Genomic DNA, 21,986 nt, shown 5'->3' with positions numbered 1-21,986 from the left:
ACACAATGCCCAATACCCAAGGAAGGACATAACGTTTAGTTTAGCTTAGCAAAGTTTTGGTCAGTTTATTTTAGCTTCGATTGCTTTAGTCCGTTTTAATTTGGCCTAGCTTATCTCTGCTTTGCTTTGCGTAGCTTGGTTTAGTCTAGTTGGTTGAATATTTTCTAATATGCATATTGAAAATACACACACATGTATCTCAAAATGATGAAGGATAACACAGTGGAAGGCAGAGTGCTGGGAGGGGGGTTGGTGTGGCTGTACTCTGAGAGGAGTCACGAGGGAACTTGGAGCTGAGTTTCTAGAAAATGAGTAGTAAAGAATAAACTACTGTTGACTCTGTGTGAGGGCAGGAGTTGTAAACAGCAGTGTAAACATGGCCTCTGGTAGGAGCTGCTTTGTTTTGCACTGACTGTGATGATCTGTAATCTCCAACGCTCTATTACTACCTTGGTTAGGTCTCTCATGTCATTATGCTGAACACTGACAGTGAGTGGAAGGTATGCTTTTGTTTCTGTAATCTCTGAACCGTTATTTGGTCTTGTCCGAGATGCTGAGGTCGTACAGTATGTGCTGTAACAAAATGTATTCAACTGGTGTTATCTGATTCAGATCTTGTACTATACATGTATAAAACATCAGGACAAACTGCGTCTTCTACGAAACTGACCGGGTGAATCCAAGTGAAAACTGCAATTCCCTAATTGATTTCACCTATTTAACCCATTTCAATTAGGTTCATTAATTCAACCTCTATAAACCAACATAAGAAATGAAGAGAGAGACATTGTGCAGGTGAGGTTGTAAGCCTTCCTTTGTGCATGTGAATGAGAATTTGTGTATACAACTGTGCGTGTGTGGCAGCTGTGGGTGGGATGTAAACCAGAAATGGAGGCTAAACGGAGTCTTCCGCTGTGGTTCAGCATCCTCCCCCCTCCATCCCGCCACCCAACCACCCCCTGCCCCGCCCCGCCCCTCTGCCCCTGCAGGGTCATCTGGGAGTTGGAGGGCAGTGGTGTGAGACCTGCCACCGGCCCTGCGGACAGCCTCTCTTTGTCTGCAAGCCTCCTTCATTGACTGTGTGTGACAGAGGCTCCACTGATTCAAGCCCCTCGCTCCGGCTCCTCAGCACCGCCTCTGATAAGAGAGCCACTGTGTATACACACACACACACACACACACACACAAACATGCATACTGAGACACACCTCCTTGCCCTCACACTGCTCTATCTGCATGATTAGGTTTTTTGTCCCCAATTACATTTTACATTTACATTTTAGGCATTTAGCTGGCAGTCTTATCCAGAGCAAATTGCAATGAGTGAACTGTAGAAAAAGCTTAAATATAGCTCCGGCCATTTTTGACTCTATTTTCCCATATTTTTCCATCATACCGATTGATTCTGACCAAAATCTCATCAACTGCTTCACTATAGAGCTGCTTGTGTCTTGCTTGCCTGGGTGTGAGACTCCCCAGTTCAGTCCTATAGGGTTGATGGACGCCCCAAAAATCAACTACAAAAGCACCCAAAGCATGTCTTTTTCTACACAACGATTTCTCACTTTGTAATGAGACATACTGGTAAAAAGATGTTTGAAAATCATGACTTTCTCGAGTTTTGATGCCATCTTGGCCATTCTTTTAGTGCAAAATAAATAGTCATAGTTGTCATGGATAAACTAAATTAAATATATACATGTTCCATTTGCCTCTGTCGATTTTATTTTTATTTTTGTATTCATTAGGACTGTATTGGAGAGCCACACTCAGGCAAGCTAGACATTAGTAGCTCTATAGTGAAGCAATTGACGAGATTTTGGTCAGAATCGATTGGTATGATGTAAAGTGATGGGAATAGACCAGAGTCATGCTTTAAATTCCCATATCACCAACACTGAAAGCATCCATTAGAAAGAAGTGCAAGGGTCAGAGCCACATGGTTAACTTCTGTGCAGTTTTTGAGTGGGAACGGATTATTTTGTCACTGATTCAGCTGATGGAGTTGATGTGTGTGTTAGATAATGTCAGCTTCTAGGCCAGCTAACTAACCATGGTATCTGGTCAGCTGATCCATCACTGCCTTGTTGTCACATCTGATTTGCACAGTAGCATGGCAATAGACAAACATGCTGATAGACAAACATTTCCCATTAATCCACCACTATGCTCTGAGCTGGCAGCACTGAGCTCTCGGGACTTTAAACTACAGTTTTTAAAGGAACAGGCAAGAAGAAGGGAATACAGAATAGAGAGAGAGAGAGAGAGATAGAGACAGATTCTGAGAAAGGATGAGTTTTGGGGCAAAGTTGAGTGAGTGGGAGGAAAGGAGAAAACAACAGATCTGATGTAGTTGTGTTTATGAGAGTCGACTTCCTCTCCATCTCGCTGGGAGCTCACTATCACATGTCACTGATAACGTTTTATCTTTGCTTTCCTATAAAGAGAAATGCAATATCTTTTCTAAATAACAGTCTTGCTGACATTGGCCACTTATTAAGCTGAAGTCTCAAACTGTTGCTCTGGAGGCCAAAAATTTTCAGAGGAACTTTTCTGTCCAACAAACTGTCTTTGTAGGCTATTTGGGAGGCTAATTAGGAAAAATGATTGTGTCCTTTGATGGAAGTTAGCCCACTTAAAGGGCCATTAAGTAAACTATGACCTGTAATAGACACAAGAAATATATTTTTTCACAATAGAGACAAGTAAGCTAGCTAATCAGAGCAGAGATCAAGCAGAAATGTCTGGTGAAGAGCTAATATATCATCAAGCTGAATACAGGAATAATAAAACTGCTTTGTCATTCGCTTTTTTGGGCTTGAGAACAAGACTTTTTAGCCTTCGTAGCTGAAATGTTTTGCGGCCCGTTCCATCACTGAGCCGTTGGTAATCATTGCTTTATTTATTGGTATTGATCAACAACCTTATCAACCCCTCAGATACTGTATATTATGGTCACTGTGTGCTACGAGGCCGTAAAAGTGTTTCTTATTGCCCCTTTGAAGCTGCAGAAACTGCTGAGGAATCTTTGGCATTATAAAATATCAACTAGTATAAAATCGGGAATTTCCCAGTCCAAAGCTCTTTTCTTCTGATGCCAGTACGCTGATAATTTCACTCACCAAAGACTCCATTGCAATCTTACTGCATCCCATTTTTTCTGCACTCGTGCTGATACTATAAGACGCTGCCTTTGGACAGACTGTTGTTCGGGAAGCCGTCCAGTAGGGTCGACTGGTTCAGTTTACATGCCTGGCTGGGTTCCTGCCTCCCTTACCATATCTGCTGTTCCAGCTGTGGGAAATCATATGGGCCGTGGTTAGCTGTATGGACCAGTGGCGGTTTGTGTGTGTGTGTGTGTGTGTGTGTGTGTGTGTGTGTGTGGGGGGTGGTCAGGTTAGTGGAGTGATGGGGGTGAATGGAGGAGGAGGAGGAGGAGGAGGAGGAGGAGGCGGAGGGTCTCAGTGTTTGTGTTGGAGGCAGGATCAGCAGAGCCAGCAGGGGAAGGGAAGGCAGGCCGATAGCAGACCAGTCCTCCAGGGAAAAGAGGGGAGGTCCGAAGCACACATGGAGTTTGTTTAGTCTGCCTTCTCTCTCTCTCTCTCTCTCTCTCACTCCCCCTCTGTCTCCCCTCCCTCCCTTCTTCCCCTCAATTCAGAGACTCAGGAAACTGTGATTCTGTTCGAACCACCATGATCGGTGGCATACGTTTTCAGTTATGGTTCTCCTTGCTTTTGATATGAACGAATGAGTGATTTTAGTTCTGTGGTGTCCTGTGTAGATATTTTGCTTTCTGGTCTTTTCAGCTCACAATCCTAAATGTGAAGAATAGTGAACTTTGACACCAAATGACCCCTAATTCATACTACTTTGCTTAATTATTGGAAGAAGAGTCAGGGACAGCAAATATTAAGTATTGCATATGAATATTACAAAGATTAAAAACATCATACATTTGTATATTACATATACTTTTCGCATTACATAAATCATATCTCAATGGGTAGAGCATAACATGGTACTGTAAGGTTATTCAGTTTAAAACGTCCACCAAAATGGCCTCTCTGTTGTTGCTCTCTCTTACTGTAACCTGTTGCTGAAATCAATCAGCTGCCCTTGCTGCGATTACACAATGGCCACATCATGTGATGCCCTCTCTCTCTCTCTCTCTCTCCTCGCGCACATTTCCACAGGAAATGTTTTGAGGAAGTCAGAGTTGCTGATGTGACACTCGTGAAGCAGAATCCCTGCTTAGTGCATGGAAAAAACATCAAGGAAGAGGGCAGCGGCCGGGGCCTGTGTTTACTGTGACAACTCAGTCTACAGTCTTTCTGCCCAGAAAGTTGCGGGTTCAAATCCTCCATCCGTCCTGAATGAGTAAGGCAAGGCAAGGCAAACTTTATTTATATAGCACATTTAATACACAAGGGAAATTCAATGAATCAATCACATAAAACACAAAATAAATACATAATTTGTCAGGTAAAATGACATTATCAACTCATAAAAGGACATTAAAAAGAAAGAAACAAAGAAAGAAAGATAAAATAGGTAAGTAAGGATAGTAATAAAACATAAATAAAATAAATAAATAATAATAAAAATAACTAGAAGGGCACTCGGAGAGCGCAGACCTCCGCCAAGGTTCGTGCTATTATTGCTTGTTTGTGAGTCGGATCTGGATCCACTCCAAAATTTAATGGGTTCTTCTTTGGCCCATGCTACACCCTTCCACCAAGTTTCATGAAAATCGGGCCAGTAGTTTTTCCGTAATCCTGCTAACAGACAAACAAACAGACAAACAAACAAACGGCACCGAAAACATAACCTCCTTGGTGAAGGTAATAACACCATTACATCTACATACAGATGATTCAGCAAAAGGCCACAGAGAAAAGGAATGTTTTGAACCCACTTTTAAAAGAGGTGGGGGTGGGAGCATCTGGAAGTTTATTCCAGCAAGTGTAAAGCTCTCCCCTCCCTCAACAGTTACCCTGCTACGAGGTGCCCATGAGCAAGGCACTGAACCCCCCAAAACTGAACCATTTGAGCTGCTCAGTGGCCAACAGTACCTCCCTACCAAACCAAAGAGAAGTGAATAGTGAAACTCAACAGTGACTTTTCATCTCCTGTCCCAACAAACGTACACAAGTGGATAGCACATCATTTAGTGGCATTTAATGGTGTTGTTTCTCGTGACAGAGAGCCGTAACCCTCATGATGTTTGACATTTTAAAACACGCAAAAAGAAGAAGCTACTGCTCACCGCAAAAGAAAGTACTGGGAAGCTCCCAGGTGAGAATAAGTGTAACTATGACTATGAAACAAGGCGTTGCTGGAAAAACAAAGCATACGTGCTGAGCAGAATCTTATCTGGAAAAATAAAAGGTTTAAAAAATCTGCATGTCAGGGCTCATCCTTCAGCACTCCCATCCAGGGTTTATTGATGTCATGGGAACAGCGGGAGTCATAGTCACATCAAGGCAGCCGGAGCTGATAAGAGTATCAGGTGCTAGACGGCTAGTTAGGGCCGTGTTTTGTTCTGGTCAAGGCTCATTAAAGTGCGCAGGACAATACAGTCACACAGCTGTAGTTGTTGTTGTTTGGCGACTTTGAACCCTGTGATGAGCCGCGGGCTGTTTTCACTCATGACACAGCACAAAGAGTTCAGCAGGCAGATACAGTGGCAGTGGTTACCTAAAGGTTAGAGCAGAGGGATTGTGACTAGAAATGTATGTGGTGGACCAGCTGGGAAAATCTGGCCAGAGAAAGTGAGGGAGAAACACTCTGCCCTCCCATAGCAACTACAGTCAATGTGCCCTTGGATAATGCACATTACGCCCACTCTGCGAAAAACAAGTCATTTAGTCTCATATTCAGCCTTCAAATCTTATTTTTCTTAAAACAAGAGAACAGTTCTGCCAATGGCGTGACATAACTCCACTTCCTTCCAGTGCAGTTTCACTTGTTTCAGGAATTTTATAGCATATCTGTATTTGTAGAATATCTTGCAGCAAGTCAGAATAAGGCAGATCACTGCACTGGGATCAAGAAAATGACACTTGATTCTACAAAATTCTTGAAACAAATTGATTTGCATTGGAAATAAGTGAAATTATCTAACCACACTGGCAGATTTCTTCACTTGTTTTAAGAAAATTATGATTCTAGGACTCAATAATACATTAAATGACTTGTTAAGATGGAGATTTTTGCAGTGCAGTTGCTGCTATGGTGGCTGTACTGGGCCAATCCGAGTTGTTTTTTTTATTTGAGGGTACTGCTGAAAAAGAGCATGCAAGCTCAGCCAACCTTTTCTGGATAAATAAAGTTTAAAACAGAAGCTGGTAACACTTTATAAACTGTATTAGTAAACAATGTAAGAAGTGAACTAATCATCAATTAGTTGTTAGTTAACTGTTAAATGATAATTAAACAAATATTAAAGAATGACGAATTCACCAGCGTTATAGAAAAGCTTTATTGTAGAGTTTAAAAGCCTTTTCAGTTCCTCTGATGTGTGTTGCAGGATCCGTCCCGTCTGGAGAGGTGGATTCTGGGTTTGTGACGGCGGCGCTGGGGAACACGTGGAGTCACAGTGTCAACACGCGTCTTATTGTCCAGTATGTGGATGAACACCAGAGACAGGTGAGGGATGCACCTGTACAAAGTACATTTACATTTCAGCCATGTAGATGATGCTCTTACCCAAAGTGACCTACCATGTATGAGCAGGTAGAGCTTTGGCTGCTTTGCAGGGATTGAACCTGTGACCTTTATGCTGCAGGCCGGTCTCTAATCATTATACTGTCTTATCATATTGACTTGACTTAATCCTCTTGGCCCCCTAGGGAGCATAGGGTGTCACCCATGGCTGTCCAAATGACCCATCTTACCACATTAGGTATTATTAATTCATCATATGGGTGCCCACTCTTACTAGATTAGTCAGCTATTTAGGGATGGGAGAATATATATTGAAATAGAAATCTAGAAAGATTTGTGTCTGAGAAATAAACATAATTCTAAGTCATAAGTCATACTTTGTTGTCATCTAACTTTTATTCATTACATTGTATCGTGTTTGTATCGAATCGTGAAGCCCATATTGCGTATCAAATCGTATTGTGAGATAAGCAGATCATCCCATCCCTACAGCTATTTGATTGATTGTATTTCAAGTTTTTTAATCGGTAAGTTGGTTTTTGATATTTGTTTTAAATTTTTGGATGACTTAGAGAAAAACAGAAGCATGTCTTTGGCTTTGTTGATTAAATGGACCGCTTGAATATTCAATAAAACTGTTAGCTGAGTTAGGTTTCTTAAGTCAGGGACAGAAATGTAGTATATTATTACAGTCATACAGTCTAACGATGGGAAAAGAGCTGTTTCTTCATACAGCCTCTGTGAATCTGTACAGAATTGGCCCACTAGGACTTCCACAGGCATGCAGTAAACCACAGAAATATAATCTTGCTTATATTATCTATTGGTGAAATATTGTAGCCAGACCCTGTGTATCCCCCTCCTCTACCTCCCACCATCCTCCCTGTCGTCTCATCCTGCACGGCTCAGAGCTGCGGTGCATTCCACAGCAACTCCGCAAAGCCCTCCGAGGCCCAAAGGCTCTGCTCTGGTTTTTATGATCCAAATCCTCCCCAAAGGAAAAACAGCGTGAAAGGAAAGCAGCAGTCCACAACTGCTGGGCCGTTAAGGCTTCAGTGCCGGCTGCTCGCTGGCCTGGTTCACTGAGACTGCTGTGTACACCCCGTCCTGTCCTGTCCCGTCCTGTCCTGTCCTGTCCTGTCCTGTCCTGTCCTGTCCTGTCCTGTCCTGTCCTGTCCTGTCCTGTCCTGTCCTGTCCTGTCCTCTCCTCTCCTCTCCTCTCTCCTCTCTCCTCTCTCCTCTCTCCTCTCCTCTCCTGTCCTGCCCTCTCCCGTCCTGTCCTGTCCTGTCCTCTCCTCTCCTCTCCTCTCCTCTCCTGTCCCGTCCCGTCCCGTCCCGTCCCGTCCCGTCCCGTCCCGTCCTGTCCTGTCCTGTCCTGTCCTGTCCCGTCCCATCCCGTCCTGTCATGTCCTGTCTTCTCCTGTCTTGTACGGTTGGCTCAAACCATTTACCTAGGTAAATTATTATGGTTTAGTAAAACTATAAAAACCATATAAAAAGTTTGTGATCAAAATGGTCCTCAAAATCTAATCAGCCTGACTTTTCTATTTATTATACATGATATGAACATCCTGCGGTAATTCTCCAACTGTTTTTAATTGTGGACCCATAAAATACCTGCGTCAGACAGCTACTTCCTGGCCCTGACTGCCAAAATATTAAGGCTTCAACTGAAACAAAATAAAAACAGACAAGAAAGATAAATAGAAACTAAACGTATACTAACTTCAAAGACATTTTAAATGGGAATTCAGTAATCTATGACTTTTATCGACCTCTATTGGCAACCAAGAAAACATTGGCAAGTCTGACAGATTACGATAGCCTGTGATTGATGGAAATAGTCACATTTTCACGATAGAGACGAGTGAGCGAAGTAATTGGAGCAGAAATCCAACAACAGATTTTACTGGGACAGTAAAATCTTACTTATTGCAAATCAAGATAATTATAAAAAAAAAAAAGCAAATCCCAAAACGATGCCCCAGACTCATTATTCTGCAATGTTTCTCTAGCTTTAAGTCATTAGGAGGAAACATGATTGGCTTTACACATGGAGACATGTCTCTGTCACAGTAATGACATGTTATTGAGGCTGCAGCGGTCTGAAACTCGGAGGAATGGTCCATGCGGTCCCATGGCTCCGCATGCCTGTGAAAATCAACTGAGACTGCATTATTCACACTGGCCTAATTCAGGGGGGTTAGACAAAATAACTTATTACCGACCACAGGTAATCTAATCCGCTGTGAAATAGCACTCAGGGTTTATTTTTAACTTTAATCAAGAAACAGCAGACATCTGTAACTGGTTAGCCCTAAGTGGGGATAAATGTTCAAATTGGAGCTGCACCTCCTGAAAGCAAACCTATTAACTGTGCTGGGGTTGTTTTTCTTAATCTGAGGTCCCCCTCCCCATTTCCACTGCAGCCCTCTGGACTGCTTGGGCATGCACTATCTGCCTGGGAATGGGTTCATTGCAGCTAAAGAACAGATACTGGGCCTATCACCTTGTTCATACCTTCAAACATTATTTTTGCATGCCATCATCTGTAACCTAATCTCTACTCCCAGAGCATCACAGCAAACCACTTGCTCTAATCCAACATGAATATGTGACTACATGGAGGAAACCACGTTGACTATTTATGGTGTAGTTAGAAAAAAAACTCCCATAAAATGAAATGGATACATGTTGGAACGATGGCCCCTCTTGAAAAGTTGAAATAGCAAACCATATGATAATAATTATCACCAACATCATCACTATCAACAACATGAAACTTTTCATTATGAAAATAGTAGTCAAAATTACCGCTCCAGTATTCCATTACTGTCTGCCAATTATCCTTAATTTGAAAGGATGATTGCAGGTCTCCGTCACTGACAGTGTGTACAGATGTGAGCAAGGCGTGTAGCCAAACCTCATTGAGATCCACAAGAGTAAAGGGGACAACCCGGCACTCTGTCAATCTAAAGGAGGAAAAAGAGTGATCCAAGTAAATCTCACTTCATTGCTTTGACTCTGATATTGTTACAGCCTGTCATGAATGGCCAGGTTTCCAAAACACTGAATCACCTGACTGATGCCCTTATTATTTCTGCACAGTTTATAGCAATTTATGCAGGGATTCCAGACATCCTGTTTTTGCCTCAATTATTTCCTGGTCATAGACTTTTGTCAGTGCCAGCTGCCAGCAAAACTCTTTGGCTGGTTTTGACAGTCCAGGGGGGTTGGAGTGCAGCATCCCAGAAACACATTATAAAACATCTTGGCTCAAAAAAGAACAAACAACAAAATCAAGTTGACAAAGCCACAAGCGCATCGGATAGCAGAAACTTAATGACAGCAAAACTCGGTAAGGAAGAAAACAGTTTAACAAAAACAAAATACATAGATGACAATTACGGGAAATAAAATCTGGGGCAGGTGATGTAAAGAGAATGATACGGGAACGTTGGCCTATTCAAGTGGTTTGACGCAAATACATGGCTTCCCAGGGGCAGCTATGGTAACCTTACACCCATTGTGTGGCTCTGGCCATGGGCCATACACTCTAAAGACTAGGAGTTCATGGGTGGATCTTTACTAGGAATTCATTGTATTGATGGTTCATATGTATCCCAAAATTCTTTGCACTCGCAACCAGAAAATCTGAAGCGTGAAATATTAGCTAGCAAGTTTACTGACAAGTAGTTTATTTCACTATTGAGGAGGTTCAACAGATTTACAATAGTGTATTTCTCAACTGTTAGCATTAATTCCCAATGTTGATCTCTTGTATCAGAGCACTCCACTTGTGCCATGAATTTGTTTACATTCAGAAGCATCCACGATGCTGCTTGGCCCTTCGTTGGTTACTGCTTCTGTACTCCTAAAACTACAGGTTCATCTGCGATTATTCAAAAAAAATTATACAAAAGGCACCTTAGAGTTTCTCACTAGACAAAATATCCCCAAAGATTTCCTTGAAGAAGCCCCATATGTTACAAGGTTAGTGTAGGTACCACCACAGTTCATGAACCCTCTATGAAGGGATTCCTCAGGGAACCATCTTGGGTTCCCTTAGAACTGCAATCTGAAGAACCGTAAAAAGGTTCCTCCAAGCCCTTTTACCTTTGAGAGTGTGCCACCCTCTTGTTTTCACTTGACAGTAGCCGAGTTTGACACTGCGTGACAATAGCTGTGATACTTGAGCGCGCTCAGTCTGAGAGCTGCAGAGAGTCTCTTCAGATGAAGTGGGGTGTAAAGATGACTCTTTCAGTGTCGCAGTGGTGCAGAACCTTTCACTCAATGAACTGAGAAGAGTAACTGAGTTCATCCTTGTATAGAAGATGTGACCGATAAACAACCTTCATACCTCCTGTCTCGCACTCCATCTCTCAATCTTCCCTTCTCTCTGACTCTTTCCCTCTCCTTTGCTTTTACTAATTTTCTCTTTGCCTTTCTGTCTCTACATGTCTCTACAGTCTCTCTTACCTTCTCTCTCTACATTTCTTTCATTGTCTTGTCCCCCTCTCACTGTTTTTCAGATATTGATAGCCAAGTCACCCGTGGCTCCATTTGCAGTGCTGAACTATATCATTCAGAAGCAGGGCATCTGCCTAAATGGTGAGTGGAAAGTCTGAACCTTTCAACATCTGTCTGTTTCTGAAGCTTGTAACCAAGGAGACGGCATATACTCAGTCACTTCCATGGCTGACCTGTGCAACTGAATGTGTTGGGCATTTAGTTAAGCAGCTGGATAACAGCATCAGCCTGCCAAGAGTTTAATTTTATTTATATAGCGCTTTAAAAACAAAGCAAGTTTGTACCAAAGTGCTTTACAAAACAACATATTGTATAAATAGTAGACTGTACCAAGGTACTTTACAGAGATACAGAAATGTACACACATAAACACATACACATACATACATACATACAACTATAACACAGACGATCAGATAAAAAAAGAGCAAACACGCACACAATCAATAGAAGGCACACATAAAGCATAAAAACCAATGTAATAAAAATAGGTTTAAAAATAGGTTTTAAGACGGGTCTAAAAACGGCGACAGATTGGGCCAAGCTAATAAAACTAAAGTTAAAGTATCAGCATTTCATTGTTAGTGTGTCATTTCGAGGCCGCATGGGTGGTAGTAAGGAGAATAAACTGTATTTGCATAGCAGTTTTTGCTATACAAAGTGATTTAACAGTCAATTAAAAACAAACATCATACAAACAACAAGGCAACAAAAGATGAAAAGAAGAGAATAGAGGGTAAAAACAATATGGTATAAAATATGTCACATGAAACTAAATCTAAATCTAAATATATTTTAAGAAGTGATTTAAAATTCGATACTGATTCTACTAGGCTAAGCTCTTCAGGCAGGTCGTTCCAAACCCTGTGGTCCTGAAGGAAAAAGCCAGATCATCTTTAGTCTTAAGCTTAGACCAAAGGTCACTCCCCATGCTCAGTGCCATGGCTGACCTGCCAATTAAATAAGTTGTACAACAGGGTCAACTTGCCTAATGCGCTTAGTCCAGTGGAAGAAAACAGCCTGCCGGGCAGCGTTTTGTTATTACCGCTCTGTTTTCAGGCCGCATGAATCTTCATAATGCTGACCTGCCAACCAAATGAGCATTTAGCTCTTTGATTGTACTTTTTGGTTGACCTCCTCTTCACCTGAGGTACATCATGGTCAACCTGCCTAATGTGCTCGGCCTAATGAGAGGTTACAGTCTGTCAGACGTTTTATTGTCACTGCGCCATTTTGAGGCCACATGACCCTCCAAGCACTCATTAGGCTGACCTTCCAAGTAAATGAGCATATTTTTTTGATTGTACATTTTGGTTGACCTCTTTTTCAACCAACGTCCAACCTGCCTAATTCTGTCAGACCAGTGACAGAATTCAGAATCAGCTTTTTATGTGGCTTCAGAATGACTAATAATGACCCTCCACACTCATAGAGAACCGTGGCTGACTTGCCAAATACCCAGGGGAGGTGGCAGTGGCTTAGAGGTTTGAAAAGCAGGCTTGTGATTGGCAGGTCGCCGTTTTGAATCTGCGGACCAGCCGGGAAAATGTGGTTGGGGAAACAGAATAAGAAACTGGGCAGCTCCCAGGTAGAGCTGAACAATGAATAAATCGCAATATGAACTTGTGTAATTTCCAACTCGCAGAGGCTGTAATTAGTTGCTTAAGAGAGAGAGGAGCGTCCAAACCAGACTTTTAAACAAGGTGTTTTAGAGCTGCAGGTAATCTTTGGTTGATGAATCAAATACAATATTGGTGAAAACCTATATCTCTATATCAATTATATGTATTCTTTTTTTTTTTAACAAATGGCTTCTCTTTAAACAATTTTAAAGTTCTAAAAAAATGTTGACAAGAAAAACTTGTGATGATACGAATCGCAGTTTAAATCGCAATTGCAACATTCTGTCAAATAATCGCAATTGGATTTTTTTGTCAGTATCTTTCCTCCCTGCTCCCAGGTGTGAGTGTGCAGAACTGTATGGATGTGAAGCAGGGTGTTTCTGAAAAAGAGCACATGTGCTCAGTCAACTTCATCCAAATGAGCACCGGTTAAAAAAAGGTTGATTGTGCATGTCGGTCGACCTCTTCTTCACCTAATGTACAATGGCATCGACCTGCGTAATGCACTCAGCCCATGAGGTAACACAGTCTCTCAGGCAGTGTTTTATTATCACCGCGCCGTTTCGAGGCCACATGAATCTCCATATGGAAACATCACCTTGGAGCTCTCTCACGGAAAAGGCAAGGCCGCTGAATATTCCCGAACATCCAGTCAACTGGAGACAGAGAGCGAGTGAAAGAGGAGCCTCCCACCTGCCTCCATCTGTACTGTGTGACCGCTGCATAATCACGTCCCCACAGCGGAGACGTGCCCTGAAAAAGCTGCTCGCAATAACTCACTGCTGTTTTCACTTGAAGCCGAAGCCTAAAATCCAATTGGAACATGGTAACACGAATCGAAGCCAAATAATGTGTGTGTGTGTGTGTGTACGGTGACGTTTTGGGTTGTGTAAGCCAGGAAATGGATGCTCTGGGGGTCGTCCGAGTCATTCCAGTGGTTCGGCTGCGGTTCTCAGTGTTGAACCTGTTTATCTTGCACACTCCGCCGGCTCTGTGTCACTGTTCATTAGAGCGAGCCCTCTGACCTCCCTGCTGTCCCTGAGGCCCCAAATAACTGTTTTATGACACAGGCAAAAATGCACGCTTTAAAAACAGCTGTTAAGTTGTTGTTCAGTATCGCTGCTTACAAGGTGACGTCAAGTTAAACTGGAATTGGGACCGGAAGGTTTCTGGTTTAAACTCCCAGACCAGCGAGTCTGGATCCTCTATATTGTAGTGATATTGATTGATAAGGTTGTACTTTGTAGTAGAACTCATTTCTGTCCACAATATTTTGGTTTTAATATAAGAAGATGACAAACCGACCTAAAGCTTGTACCAGTTTGGAAAATCTTTGATTGGCTTCATTAAGCGATGCATGCAAACTAGGAAACCAGGAAGAGGGCGTGTCTTTGCAAATGAAATGTTCTGCAAACAGTGAGTTGATTATCTAGGTTGCAATTTTTAAAGTTCTGCTAAAATATATTGTTTTCATCCTATTTTAGGTTTTACTTCTTATTGTCTTAATCAAAACACCTTACTTGTGCAAAGTCAAAATATTTATTAAAGATTCAAAAGCACAACAACAGTGCATAATGAGCAGATGAACATATGTAGGCTATAAACATGCAGAATATAACTTCATATTGTCTTAAATAAATAACTGAATGGTTCAAAATCAACCAGTATCCCATAATCCACTGCTGTTCCACCATCTTGGACCAAACCAACTGAGTCAGATTGTGTAACAGTGTTACAAGTTCACTCACAGTGCAAGCTTCTTGATGGACCTTGATGGATGCAGACTGACACACCGTGAGCCACTTAAGATCTTCAAATAAACACAATCATCATTTGATAAATCACTTTTTAGAAATGGGGATTTCAGTGGAATGAGAAGCCCTTGTGCAGCATTTTCTGTTCCCATCTACAACTTCTACTTGTTTGTTGCCAAATTCTGATAACAATGAGTGATTTTGCAATGCATGATGGAACGAAAACCCAAAATGTTCCCATCATAGTATTCAAAACCACAACGGTCAAGACAAATCAGGTTTCGAAACCAATTTCCCTCCGTCACACTTGATTAACAGATTTGAATTATGAAAAGAAACATTGCTGTTCCATTTCAGCTGTCCAAAAACCTGCCACATTTTCTAGCCTCTTTAGTTTTTTTTATTTGTACTTTTTGTAATGGTTACACAAGCAGAGGAGAGTGTGCATTAGGAAAAGGAGTAACTACACTGCACAAAATGTCATCCTAACACGTCAATTAGCCTCATATTCAGTTTTAAAATCTCAATTTTCTTAAAACAAGTGGAAAAGAATAAGGTGTATCACTACTCCTCAAGAAAATGACAATTTAAGAAAATCCTTGAAACAAGTTGATTTGCTTTGGAAACAAGTGAAATTATCTCACCCCAGTTGCAGTTTCTTTCACTTGCTTAAAGAAAAGTAAGATTTTAAGACAAATGACTTGACAAGATGGAATTTTTTTTGTTCTTTTTTTGCAGTGCAACCCCTCCAAAAACCATGACAACTGGTTTCTGAAAGTTAAATGTGACACCCTGAGCCAGCGGAGGCTTGGCTCTCTTTCTGGTGTCTCATTAAATGATCTCATTACCATCCCCGTCCAGCGCACATCGCTTCCATTAGGGGACCCGCTGTCCCTCGGCATTACGTAACTTCCCCCTCTTCGTCTTTGTCAGGAGAGCGTTCGTGACCGGGGGTTTTGGAGAGAGCCGCAGAGCAGCTCACAGATGCAGAACATTTACATCTCACATTTTAGGCATTTAGCCGGCCGTCTTAGCCAGAGGAACTTCGCAGTACAGCAGCACAAAAAGCTTCATTTCCTCCATCGCCAACATTACAAATAACCCGTACAGCTCCCTGACAACAGAAGAAACAAAACATTGCTTTGACTTTAGGATGATCGAGTATGATAGAGAAGAGTTAGGGAAGAAAATACGTGTTAAAAAGATTTATGTTGATGTTAAAAAGAAGGTTAAAACAGCAATCCACACCTAATGTATCATGCAAAACCCATTCTTTATTAGTCTGACATGCTAACATTTATATTTTTAGGCATTTACCGGACTTATCCAGAGCAATTTACAATTAGTTCAATGGAAAAAGCCCCAGTTCCTAAATTTCTAACATTACAAGCACCGAGTAAGTCCCTCTCTCCCTTTTGCACAATCCACTTCTCTGTTGCCTTAAGGCTTAAAAATCTCTGCACCCGTCTCCCTCGTTCATCTGCATCTCCCCTCCATGATTTAAGTGTATTTAATTGGTCGAATCAGTAAGGGATTGTAGCTTTACAGCTGGATTCAGTCTAGAAAGAGCAGGTGTTTCTAAAGCCTCACTCTCACTCTGTCGTATGCGATGGAAGTTCATTAATGTCATCATTGCAATGTGGATGCAGTGTGTTGTGAAGCAAGTATTGAATGGATTATACTTATATGATACAGCAAGAAAATAGACTATAAATAAGAATGGAGCAAATGCGTTATGTTCAGATACCCTCAATTTGCTCTGTTCTTAATTATATTTCCATTCTGTATCCTGTTATTTTCTGCTGCTTCAACAGCAAAAAAGTTTCCTCTTGTCTTGATCCTGCATCCATGAACAACACTGGATGTTTAGTCCCATTTTTGTCTGGCTCTGTGTGATGTTTTCATACTGAAGAGACTTGTCATCAGTGAGTCAGAGTTGCTATGAAGATTTCCGTGGTAATGTTGCAATCAATAGTTCCGTCTATTGTGTAAAGTGTATCTATAAAGTGAACAGCAGACATCAAAACTATCTGGGTAGATATTTTTTACTAGAGCTGAACAATTGATTTTGTATAATGTATGAAAATGCAAAAAAAGATGCAAAAAGTGCTATAAAATAATCCAAATTGCTACTTTATACTGTGGTCTTGTATATCTGGTAGGTCTGAAGATCATAGGCAGCTTTCTCTGTGCGAGTTTTAAAGTTGGCAGAGAGGAGCTGAGGTAGGTCGGCCTTCGCCAAGCCTGGCTCGTACCTCCACATACTTTTTATGGTTTGTCTTGGCCTAATTGGATGAAATATGGGTGGAGTTGTAGATGGTGAGTGCCAGAAAGTTTGGATAATCACAACAAAGTATCTGAAAGTAGATTTAGCTTTGCTGTGGCTGACAACTTCCCCGTCAATATCTGAATTTATGCAACAAACGCCAGCCAACGGGTACGTCAGGCAGGTCAAAACAAATTTGCTAATTATTTTAAAACGCTGTATAAAATCCTTTGACCCAGATATGATATGTAGTGCTAATGCTTTCAGGGAGTTTTGAGCTTGGCAGAGGAAAGCTGAGGTAAGTAGGAGGTAAGTTTGTGTGGGATCTGCTAACCCACTGAGGCCTGTAACTGATGTGAAAGGGCCTCCTCTCTTAAGGAGAAGGAAACCAGACTGTGCCCGGTGCCAGAGGGAGAGAGAGAGCAGGACAGGGAACGGAGTAGAAGAGAGAAAAAGAGAGAGGGAGAGAGAGAAAGAGAGAAAGCACCTTAGCAAGATCCTGCATGCCTGGGAATTCACTTATTGTTATTGCCTTCAGGATTATTTATGGGCCTGCCTGGAGTGGCCAAGCTGGCAGAACACACGGAAGGAAAAAGTGCTGTCACTGCACAACTGTCTAACTGTATAAGGCTACGGGCGCTATCTCAGTTCCTACTGTGTTCCATGTGGTAACCAGCGCAGCAGAGCTGGCACAGATGCATCATGGGAGTCACGGAAACCCTGGTGTCTCACAGAGAAGATGACAGGAGATATGTTTAGATAATTAATCCCAGTATGTTTAGATAATTTATTTTCTTGTTTTCATCTCGCGTTGGATTAATGTCTCTCATACCAGGGCCAATTCAGTGACTGTGCTTTAATGGTTTTAATCTGTAGAGAGATGACCACACATCCAGACAAATTTTGCTTAGGCAGTGGAGGTAAAATAAAGTCAGTAGTTTGTTATAAAGTGAGCAGAAGTTTTCTTTTTTTTCTCTACAGTTAGAAATATAGTTAAAGCTGCAATGTGCAACTTTTTTGACATTAAAGTAATAAATAAATAGGAAAATAGGATGTATTGGTCTGTGACCCTTTGTGTACATCTCTAAACTTTTGCCTGAAATTGTCTTTTTAATGATGTTGGACGTTTTGGGATGTGTACCATTTGCTGCTGGTTGTGACTATCAAGAGCAGGGAAGTCATAGTAACCACAACGATGGCGGAAAACGATAAGAAACTAAAGAACGGCAAAGCTAAACATGCATCAGACAAGACCCATTCAGAAACACTGAACATTGGCTTTTTTTAATTGCAGATTGGCTGCGTTCACGGATGCCGGTTACCTTTACCTCATCCTCTGGCTAGATGTCGTTTCAAAGCAGGCAGCTCATCAATGTGTTGGGGATTGAATTGAGGGCAACGAGGGGAGGAATTGCCAATACACTTTACTGCCTCAAGGCAAAAAGTTGTATACTGTAGGGTTAAGTAAATGGTAATGTGGAATCTTGCTTAGTGGGTGACTGTCCCATCCTCTATTGTACATGTATGTTCCGGAGTATTGTGTGTGGCCGTGTTTTTGTGTGTATGCATGTATCCAAATACTCATACTTGCATAAGACCTGTTCATGTCCATGGAGTGAGACATGGAAATACACGTGTTCTCCTTCAGGCCCTGAGGTGGGGATCAAAACCCACATAGACCCTGACCTTGCTCACCTCGCTTCCATTCAGACCGGCGAGACCCGACCTCTCTCCTCTGCTTCCCGTCGCTGTTGTCTTGTAATCTTATCACAGCAAACAGCATGTCGGACTATTGTCGTCAGCTCAGTTGACACGGCAAAGGACAGGAGTCCCCGGTGTATTCACCCTGATGTGTTATTTAAGGTGCGCGTTGCCGTTGGCTGGTGGACGGCTGGAACATGTGCAGCCAGGTAACCAGAGACGCCTCTGTGGATTGACTGTACGGGTCGACTAAGCAGAGGACTAAGACCCGCTTACGTCAGGAGGACGTAGACTCGAGACCTGAGCCACGCTTGGCACGGCGTGATGGTGAAATGTGGAAGGTTGAAAGACAGATTACTTAAATTTCAGAATCAGAATCACGAGGTTCGCCAAGTACAGTTCAGGAATTTGACTCAGTGGTATTGGCTTCTGCAGTAACACAGTACATATTGACACACATGGCGCCCTACAAAGCCAAAGAGCTGTAACTGTGTAAGCAACTGAGAAAAATGACTTCATCTAAAAAGTAATCCTACTATGAGGAAAACTCCATCTGTCTGTCTGTCTGCATCCATTTTGCTCCTCAATGGGTTGTCCAATCAATCTGAAACTGCACATGGGCATTGAGCATTGGCATAGGCAGCGACTGACGAAGCTGATTTTGCCATTTTCCCAAATTTACGCTGTTTATGCATATTTTTGAGTTGTGGCGTGCGCATCCCCGGGTATGGACTAGTGTTGTTAAAGCAGCAAACTGTGTATCATTTACCCACCAAGCGCCAAGTGCCAGTATAATTTGTCTGCCTCTACATTGGCCGATAACTTTTTGAGACAATAACTTTTGAATGCCTCAGTTGTACACATATATATACAGTCTTTGGTCTTTGCCTCTTTTCAAACTTTGTCCCTGCTGGCCACCGTACACTCTCTCTGACCATGAGCAAATCAAATCAACATAAACAATGGCTTTGCATTAAAGGCTGCCTGTTATGGTGCTCTACACAAAGCGGTAGCATCTAAACTTCTGTTTGTCTGCTGCCTGGATGGTTAACAAGCCTATTTAGATGGAACTTAACTTTTGTTTCCCACAGTACCTAATTATACACAGTAGAATACTGTTGAACACAGTATGAAAAGGAGTAGGGTAAAATTATTCTTGGTAGAACTTTTTTTTAGTTTACCAGTCCATGGCAGGTAAATCAAAAAGTTATTTCAGACACTTGCATTTATGTGCAATTACTTGCAATCCAATCCCTAGTCAAGACTTTGCCTTTAAAACACAGCAAAGTTCGTCTTTTCAGGGCAGCATGGTACAGGGATTTGTTGCGCATGCACTTTTAGATTTTTTTATACACATATATCACCAGCCTGTATCTATAGCCCCCCTCACAATTGACTTCTCTGTTAGTGCTCGCTATCTTTGAACATGAGCGCTCCGCTGTCACACCCTCAGACAAAAGGGCGAGCCGCCTTTTACAGTTGTCCAAACACTTGACTTTTATTGTTATATTGCCCATCATGCACCTGGTTTAGGGCCTCTGTCGGCTAAGAACGATGGAAGGGGCATCAAGTGAAGCACAAAGGGCTGTGAACCTGTGTGTCGGACTCTTATTTCTTTATCCAACACCGCTCTGTCATTATGATAATTATAGGAAAGGGATATTTGCTACATCTATTATATGGTTACTGTGGCTTTGAACCGTACACTCATTAGTATTGGTTGCTTGTAATGTTGGCAATCTAGGAATCTAGGCTTATTCTACTGTTGCAATCATTTGAACTTGCTCTGGATAAGAGTGTCCACTAAATGCCTTACATGTAAATGGAATGACCTGCTTTTTCTGTAAGGACAAGAAGAGCAAAGCTCCTTGATGCCAGTTCTCTTCATGGATGCAACTATAATATCAAACCTTATTTATGAAGCGGTCTTCAAAAAAAAAAAGGTTATGAAGTGCTTTGCATGCATTAAACAGTAGTTCAACATAAAAACAAGAAAAGCAGTATGAAGAAGTGAAAGACGGCATTTGAGAGAAAAAACTAAAAGCTGAAAGAATGAATTATATGACAAAGAAAAATAATGAAATACAAATGGAGACTCAGCAGATCAGCAATCTACAAACAGAAGAAGAGTGTCCTTGAATATGATGTAATTTATTTTTTTACTTTGAGTATAGGTACACACTGAAACAGCCTTCTGTCTCATGAGATTTGCCGCATTTGATAAAACTGCTTTGTTTCAGTGTGTACCTGTACTCGAAGCATTTTGGTGTCATATTCAAGGACACTCGTCTTTGCTTAAGTGTGTTTTCAAACCGAAATTCACAGAAGATACTGACTTTGCTGGCCTGATCTACTTGGGCAAGTCATTGCAAAACCATGAGTCCTGATGGAGAACAGGGTCTGGAAACTCTGGACAAGAATGGAATATGAATTTGATTATTTCCAGGACTTGAAATGTGTAAAAAATTACTCAAAAATGTTGCTTCGGGGTGTTCAGTCCCAACACACACATTACTAAAACTGTTATATAGCTTTAGACCAGCTGTAATTTCAAATATTTTGGGGTTTATCAGCATAGATCATATCAAACATGGTCTAAAATCCTCAAATCCATTCATGAAAGTAAGTAGAGGTGTGGGAATGGTGTATGGAATTTTGAAAAACAGCAAATATTTAGGAACTCTGGGAGAAGGACAGCTTGTGACTTTGTTGATCAGTGATCCTGATGTTCCTACCCAAGGATTGTTTGTGAGATACAGGCTCACACTGCAGCTCAAACTGTCCCAATTCAGATTTTTTGCCTTGTTTGTGACACAGATCTGATGTTTTCTAATCAGTATGAGCAAAAAAAAGCTACCAGTCTACCAGATTGGATCTAGAACCATGCGGCCTACATGCGAATTGTACGCTCAAATCAAAACGTTGCCATGACAATAAGTAAATCTTATGTCCTTCACCTGAGACAGTTGTTATCATTTTGGCGCCATGGTAACTTAGCTGATTCAGCGTTAGCGCAGAGGACAACAAGACACAACAACAGAGAGAAAACAAAGCTGACTTTATTGGTTTTTCAGAGACGCCTCAATTCAGTCTCCAAACTCTAAGGCAGATACTGTGACCGAAATGTGTTTGAAACAAGCGGGAGAAGTGCGGATACAAAAAGGAATGTGACATCTTTTGTTGATGATCCTGTGAGCACGCGTCTTTTCAGCATCACTGTCAGTTCATACTGGTATCGGATATGGGTCACATCCTAGAATAAACAGTCATCTAAAAAAAATCAGATATGAGCAAAATTGAGCATGAAGCCCTGTCATAGTTTCATCTTACCTTCTTCAACCCCCCCCCCCCCCCCCCAGTCTTCCTCCGCCTCAGTTTTCCTCCTTGCTCCTTGCAGTGGAGGTTTGTTCTGGTTTTCATTAAATTTGCCAGGCAACTGCCAAAGAT

The 21,986-nt window shown here is 41.7% G+C and overlaps 1 protein-coding gene across 3 annotated transcripts in view; it reads left to right on the top strand.

The window, feature by feature from the left end:
- The window catches only part of rad51b (RAD51 paralog B), a 58,516-nt gene that overhangs the window by 16,810 nt on the left and 19,720 nt on the right, over window positions 1–21,986 (top strand). Inside the window, exons 8-9 of one of the 3 annotated variants that reach the window (XM_071514844.1) lie at window positions 6,530–6,648; window positions 11,199–11,277. In XM_071514844.1, the coding sequence (XP_071370945.1) occupies window positions 6,530–6,648; window positions 11,199–11,277 (198 nt within the window). The remainder of the gene's footprint in view (window positions 1–6,529; window positions 6,649–11,198; window positions 11,278–21,986) is intronic. The other 2 variants (XM_071514845.1, XM_071514846.1) reach the window with 2 other exon arrangements.

Source organism: Centroberyx affinis, unplaced genomic scaffold (assembly GCF_046629955.1).
Source record: "Centroberyx affinis isolate AG114_WGS23_722 - 3 ecotype Tasmania unplaced genomic scaffold, CSIRO-AGI_Caff_v1 ptg010157l_1, whole genome shotgun sequence".
NCBI classification, from domain to species: domain Eukaryota; kingdom Metazoa; phylum Chordata; class Actinopteri; order Beryciformes; family Berycidae; genus Centroberyx; species Centroberyx affinis.
The sequence above is the reverse complement of the archived record's forward strand: the minus strand, read 5'-3'. Positions and strand labels throughout refer to the sequence as shown.